The sequence below is a fragment of the Oryza sativa genome, chromosome 11 (assembly GCF_034140825.1).
Source record: "Oryza sativa Japonica Group chromosome 11, ASM3414082v1".
Classification (NCBI taxonomy): Eukaryota; Viridiplantae; Streptophyta; class Magnoliopsida; order Poales; family Poaceae; genus Oryza; species Oryza sativa.
The window spans coordinates 10,820,852-10,828,141 of record NC_089045.1 but is presented as its reverse complement, the minus strand read 5'-3'; the positions used below and the strand labels follow the sequence as shown (position 1 = coordinate 10,828,141).

The window sequence follows — 7,290 nt, the reverse complement described above, 5'->3', positions numbered from 1 at the left end:
TCAATATTCATTTATGCTTTAATGGGAGAGAGAAACAGCGTGAAAGGTCAAAAGTCCCCATGGCACACTTGTGATATTCTTCCTCTTCTTTCCTATTCTTTCTTCAAAGTCATGGCGGCGTTGCTCGATGACTTCCCTGCTGCGGTCACCGTGTCCTTGCTTCCTACCTGCTGTCATGGCGGCAGTACAAGCAGCTGCTGCTTTAGCCTTAATTTAGCCTCATGATGGTGTTCGACCAGCTCGTCCGGCCGGTGCGCGGCGGGCTCATTGTCCCAAACCGAGATCTCGACGTTTGTGCACCTTTTTTCACTTCTGTGTCGAACACCACATGGGCAAGGCAGCGCCCGCCGCGCGCCGGTCATACCCATCGCTTGATCGCAAGCTAGACCAAGCAACGCACCAGGTTGGCGTCATCGCGCCGAACCACCTCGCCGCGCGTGGCCATGGTGCCGCCCTACCCTGCCAGTGCACACTGCCCATGCTGTCGCCCATAAGGAAAGGAGGATGGAGAAGGAAAAAATGAAAGAGGAAACGGAAAGGAAGAAGAATATGATAACTGGATTAGGGGCATTTTTTTCTAAATATTTTAATGGGTGCGGTGTTCAGTGTGCCCTAATAAAGATCGGCTTTTACTGTGTCAAGAGCTAAAACACAAAAGTCCCAGTGTTCTACAGCAAAATTTACCATTTAAAAGAAATCTTTTGAATGTTTTGCGTCATGCTGAGGGATTACAATGGAGCGGGTTGGGCCATAACACCTCCGCACCTAACCCTCAATTTTCCCGCCCGGCCTGATCTCCAATTCAGCAGCAGAGTTGCCCCAGCCCCCGGCCCCTATGGGTCCCCTGTAACATACCCGAATTTTAGGACTTAAATTTTTCTTGCCAAAATAGTTGGAAGATAACTTTTCCATTTTTATGAGCTTAAAATTTCGTTTTTAAACCTAGATGAGGTGAAATCAACTTTTGCACATAGGAAATTTGGGGGCTAATTAAAACTTTTCCCTTTCTAGCCCAAAATATTTTTTTCAAACAAAGTGTATGCATACATATACGTATGGAGGATGGTTAGGTTTGTGTCGTTGTGTGCATCACTACAAGATAATTAAGCTATTGCCATCAAATTATTACAACAAAAAATAATTCGTAGCAATATATTATACTATTGCAATGATATTTTTTTCTGTTGCAAATAACTATGCTTTATTGCAATGATTTACAATATACATTGCTTGATAAAGATTTATATCGTTGAAATATAGATGGGGTGCTGTTAAAGTGCTTAGATGATGATCAATCTAAAGTGGCTATGGAGAGGTACATGAAGGAATTTGTGGAACTCATCAATCGGCCCATAAGATGAATTGGTTGCTTAGGAGAGCGGGATTCTATTGGCCGAGGATGATTGAAGATTGTTTCAAATATTATAGGGGATGCAAAGCTTGTCAACGGTTCGGCAATGTTCAATTGGCGCCTGCCACCGTGTTGAATCCCATCATCAAACCATGGCCGTTTCGAAGTTGGGCTTTGGATTTCATTGGTCAAATTTATCGTTCGTCATCAAAGGGGCATAGGTTCGTGCTAGTTGTAACGGATTACTTCACTAAGTGGGCCGAAGCCATGCCGCTCAAGAATATGACTCATACGAAGGTAATGGACTTTATTTTGAAGCATATTATCCGTTGATTCGGTATTCCGCAAATATTGACTACGGATCAAGGAGCTTCCTTTCTGTCTATGGAAGTGAAGAGTTTTGCCGAATCTTATGGCATTAAATTGTTGAGTTCTTCTCCTTACTATGCATAGGCTAATGGATATGCCAAGTCGAGCAATAAGACATTGTTGAAGTTAGTCAAAAAGAAGATTGAGGACCACCCAAAGAAGTGGCATGAGGTGCTTTCTGAAGCATTGTGGGTGCATAGGATATCTAAACATGGTGCCACTAAAGTCACTCCTTTTGAGCTAGTGTATGGTTAGGAAGCCGTTTTACCGGTTGAGGTAAATCTTGGCTCTCTTCGATACATCAAGCAAGATGTTTTGTCAAGTGAAGATTACAAGATGTTGATGGGAGACAATCTTGATGAAGTCATCGACAAGCGTTTGAAGGCCTTGGAAGACATAGAGAAAGAGAAGAAGAGGGTGGCCAAAGCGTACAACAAAACGGTGAAAGCAAAGTTGTTCCAAGTTGGAGACTTGGTTTGAAAGACAATTTTGCCTTTAGGTACTCGATCCAAGGAGTTCGGTAAGTGGTCTCCTAGTTGGGAAGGTCATTATCGAGTATGCGGAATTGTTTGAGGAAACGCATATTTTTTGGAGACACTTCAAGGGGAGCGTTTTCAGCGAGCAATCAATAGGAAATACTTAAAGAAATACTTCCCGAGTGTTTGGCAAGATACTTAGGAAGTCCTATGGCCGGTAATCGGATTATCGCCCTAAGACAAAAACATGTTCTATGCTTTTAGATTCACGATGTTCATAAAAAAGGCAGGGGGCATGTGTTTACACCCAAATTTGGCACCTAGGATTAAAATAGGGAAATTGCCAAAGTTTGGACGCCCGTCGCCAGTGGGCCGGTCAGACCGGCGGTGTGTGGCCGGTCTGACCAGTAGAGTCCGAGTCAGACTCCGTTTTCGTCGGGTCTTGAGTTTCCTTGCTCGGGAATGTATGTTTCGTGTTTCCATCTGTTTCTAGACCGAGTTAGACGTGGAGGGCCTGTAGAGGGCAAGATCAAGACCTATATAAGGGACAAGGCTGGTTCATTGTAAAAACAATAAACCAATCGAATCGTTTTTCATATTGCTTTTAGTTTTTGCTTAGTTTATCCATCTTTGTCGATTTGCGCTGTAAATCGTCCGCCGCTGCTGCGAGAGTGCAACGTCTCTTTGTAGGTTTGTCCTGAAAACCTTCCTTTTTGTCCACGAGACGGGTAGTTATCTATAGTTCTATCTAGATCGGCTCCGCTAGCCGGTTTAGCTTATCAAAACCCAACTTGATCTAGTGCTTGCTAGATTAGGGTGGTTGGCGACTCTACTATCACCGCAAAGGTTTATGTATTGCGATCGTGCTGGTCAACTTGTCACAAAAAGTTGCCATTAGGATCTTGTCAGATTCCAATATGGATTGAGCTCTTCTTGGTCAAATTGGAGAACATTAAAAACTCTGAATTAAATGAAACAGTATATAATTAATACAAGCTGCTACAGCCTACCACCAGACCGATTTGCAAACAAGTTCCAAAAGTGAAAACACAAGAATCCACAGGACAGCCTACGGTTAAAATATGATGGCAAATTGAGAGAATTAGCATTTTAAATAATGGCTTCACATGCCCTAAACAGTGAATAAAAAGTCATCTTACTGCTAAAGAAAAGACAAGTTATAAACTCCCAAGAAACGCAAGGTAAGTGCCAATACTTTTTCCCAAGAGGAGGATATGGTCACACACACATTTTTGTCTTAAGTTGTGCAAATCAATGGGCTCTGAAATCTGAATGGTGAACAGCAATGTCATGAGGAACTGACAAAAACTGGTTATCAAAGGATCTTCTCTTATGCAATATGTTCTTAGATCAGAGCACCAACTTTTCAGTTCAGAGCAGCAGAAATGTGCAATATGTTCAGGATGGTTGTTTACATGATCAGTTTCAGCATTAGCTTCAGTTAAGAACAGTAAAATGAGCTCAAATTAAATGCTGTGGGTTATCAAAATCAGGAATATCCTGACCCCCTCCTACTGTGACCATCCTGACCAATGTTTCAGGAGGAATCTGCAAATGCATGAGTTCTGATAAGACATCGTTCTGCACTTCACTACTTGCAGCCAAGGTGCTCTAAACAAGTTAATGAAAATAAAATAGAATTTGTGTGCTCTAAACTATGATACTTTTTACAGAGAAACAGACACTAGCTACACCTCAGAAATTATAATACATCAAAATATCCCGGACTCCTGGAGGCTACAAACACTTCATTAATTTGCTGAGTATCATCAGCATAAATTAAATTGTGTGATGTCCAGCCCAATAAGAATAAATAAACTTGAAACAGTAGGAAAACAAGGATAGAGTTGCCTATGTGCAGATAATCACACAGTCCATGTATAATTCATCCTAGGCAAGGTGCATGTTTTTGTGAGGCGATATTATGTTAATATGTTTCATTTTTTAAAATAAAAAAGAAGATATTACCAACTGAACAGTGAGATAATCAGTTGTGGTTGGCATAGAAGAATTCAAAAGGTAATTGTCGAGTTTAAACCCAAAATCATAATTAGATTATTGTAATATTAGAAAATATGCCAATCGAGTATTGTAATATTAGATTTCCACCTAGGACAGCTTTTGGTACAAGTGTCCAAAAGAAGAACTCCAAACAAAGAAGTTCTTCCAAATTGTCCAAACCTAACAGCACCACCAAGCTACTTCCTAGTGCATTGGTCCTTTCAGGAATATTATTATGCATATAAGTGTACAATGTGACGAGAAACATTAACTACCACTTAAGCCAAGTTCACCTCATATATTGTGTAAAGGACCAATTTTTCCTAGCTCCACCAACTCCTGTACTTAAACCAGCAAAGATGCTCCTATTGCAAATTTTCATCGACTTGACTTGCTATTCCAATTTCCATAATGATCTTCAGTGGAAATTAAGTGCCACTAAGTAAGGCAAACATCAAAGATTGCATTACTGTTTGATAGAAAATCAAATTGTGCACAAGTCAGGCAAACCATTAATTTTTCGTCTAACAAACCGCATGATAAGCTCGTGAAAAACTTGACAGGGAAACAAAAGTAAAAGCATACACATCCGAAGAATTGGAATATCAAGAATAGTTCTTTAGTCACCATACTTGGTACAACATGCAATTTATGCTAACACCAAAAGAAGAATAGTTCTTTAGTCACCAAACTTGATTTGTGGCCTTGCTTCTGCACAGAAGCACAAATACATTTATGCTAACACCAAAAGAAGAATATGGAAACTGATGAATGCAAATGATGTGCTATAAAAAGGATTTGTTGCTTGCAACAAAAACAATAGTCATGCCCTTAATCATCATCGCAATCACCCAGATCAACATGGAGCATTTTATTCCACCACTGAAATCCAGCCATGCCTTCCTATACAGGTCTGGAGAGCCAAGAACCCTAGCAAGCAAGAACCTTAGTCATGGGTCTCATTGTGAATCATGTGAGATTGATTTCCCAAGGAGGCAGCGGTGGTGTGCTACAGCAGCAGGGGAGGAGACGGTGGCCAAGAACCCTAGCAAGAAAGAACCCTAGCGCCGGAGAGAGAAAGGAACAAGGAAGACGACGGTGATGTGTTACTGGCAAGAAGGCGGTGGAGAGCGCGGATGTCGGATGGGAAGCGGTTGCCGTCGCCGTCGGTGCGCCGCCGCGCCGTTTTCTCGCGTCCGGGTTAGAACCAGAGGGTCAGAGGCGGGGAATTGTTCCGGGCCAGGAACAGGGGGAGAGAGGCCAAACCGGACCCGTTTCCAATCCGCGCCGGCCGAAATGAACGACGTTTCTGGGCCAGACCAGATTTGGAAACGGGCCACTTCGCTCCGGCCAGACTAGAGGCCGTTTCGGTTCTTGCCGAACAAGGCCTAATTTGGAAAGAAGGGAATTGATTTAGGCGAATATGGAGGAGGAAACGGGCTAGGTTTATGGGAGGGAGAGAGAGGCGCCATGCGGGAGGAAGGAGACGACCGTGTTTGAGGGAAGCGGCTCGGCTCGGTCGGGCTAGGTCCAGGGGCGGATATACAGTACTGGGGTTGGTGTCAGGCGACACCGACGACTTTCGATAAAACCTATAGCAAATCTGCTTATCCAGATGTTATAACACCATGATCTAAGTATAATTAACATACAATGTTATCGATAGACACGTTATGACACCAACGAATCGATTTTCTAGACCCGCCACTGGTTGGGTCGGGGCAAGGCAGGGCGGCCCACGGAGAAGTAAAGGAGGAGGATGGAGCTGGGCCGAAGGGAGGGGAGGGCCGGGAGAGGGGAAGACATTGGGCCAGACTTGGCCCAATGGAAAAGGAGGATTAATTTTTAGTTTTTTCTTAATAAACTATGATAACTATTTTTGTTGCTTCATAAATGTTTTCGATGCTCTGAAAATTTGACTAAAATTTAAGGGCACCTTTTAGACCTATGAGAATTTAACAAAAATACTTCGGGCCATATTTGAATTTTTCTTGTATGTATTTTAATGTTTGCCAATTTCTTTTCGAGTTTTAATTCATTCTATTATTTCTTTTAGAGAATGATTTCTAATTTGGGATAATTTATTAGGACGTGACCATCCAATCCGTATACTCGCGTTTGATTGGTTAGAGGTGTATTTCTTTACATGGTAGGTGTATTTTCATCTATAATTACGTATACACAGATATTTACCAATGCTTGTGGAAATGATTACTAATTAATCTTAACATTAGGTTTGGTATTTTATTTTAATTGGTTTTATTCAGGAATTGACGACCAGATTTGACATTTAAGGACCGTAAACAGTGTGAGAATCTTGGCTATAGCAACCGAAATCATTCCACAACAGAGTCACCAAAAAGAGACTTTTGGATAAGTAGAAAGGAGGAAGATGTAGAATATAGAAAGTTTGGGTAATGCATTGATTTTGATGAATATATATATTAATTGCGAGACACGAGAAATCATTGTCTTAGTCTGGGGAACACGAGAAATGTCTAAATTGGTTTCAGACTATGTGCTGAATGTATGACCGCCTAAACACCAGCGATCTGATCGCAGTTAATTTTAAGGTCAGACCGGTCTTCTTCGAAAAGAATCACTATTTTCTAAATTTGGTTTGATCTTTGCTATAAATCTAAGCAGGTGGTAAGTTAATTAACAATCAGAATCGTTGCCATCGGTGACTCGGCGTGCTTCATCTAATTCAGAGATCGATCGCTTCCATATGAGCGTAGGCGTCAGGCGTCTTGTGCTAGCTAGTCGCCACTCGCCACGATGCCCTATGTGCAGTCCTCCTGAAATCGATATACCCCGTGGTACATACGTGCACGAAACCTAATTAAGATTGAAATGCTGGCCCAAATGCAACATTGGTTATATATACTGTTAATATTAATCTACTGTCAGACACATCTAATCACTAATGGTCTGATCCCTCTCATTAACATGAGAACTCGTAAATGTGTTCAATTAATATAATATATAAGGTATAGATAGATGCCGGGGTTCAATGGAATATTCTGGTTCAACTTTTTTCATATATCATTTTTAGTTAGTTGATAGTACTAA

The 7,290-nt window shown here is 41.6% G+C and overlaps 1 protein-coding gene across 1 annotated transcript; it reads left to right on the top strand.

The window, feature by feature from the left end:
• Window positions 1-1,618: 1,618 nt before the first annotated feature.
• LOC136354152 (uncharacterized) lies at window positions 1,619-2,200 on the top strand. The gene is made up of 3 exons (XM_066305833.1): window positions 1,619-1,648; window positions 1,805-1,891; window positions 1,976-2,200. The coding sequence occupies exons 1-3, from the start codon at window positions 1,619-1,621 to the stop codon at window positions 2,198-2,200; spliced, it is 342 nt and encodes a 113-aa protein (XP_066161930.1).
• The last annotated feature ends 5,090 nt before the right edge of the window (window positions 2,201-7,290 follow it).

Excerpts from the sequence above, each read along its gene's own strand:
- LOC136354152 (XM_066305833.1), top strand. The coding sequence starts at position 1,619 with ATGCCGCTCAAGAATATGACTCATACGAAG. Across the intron at positions 1,649-1,804 it reads AGAATATGACTCATACGAAG|GCTAATGGATATGCCAAGTC; the intron begins GTAATGGACTTT and ends TACTATGCATAG. Across the intron at positions 1,892-1,975 it reads ACCCAAAGAAGTGGCATGAG|GAAGCCGTTTTACCGGTTGA; the intron begins GTGCTTTCTGAA and ends GTGTATGGTTAG.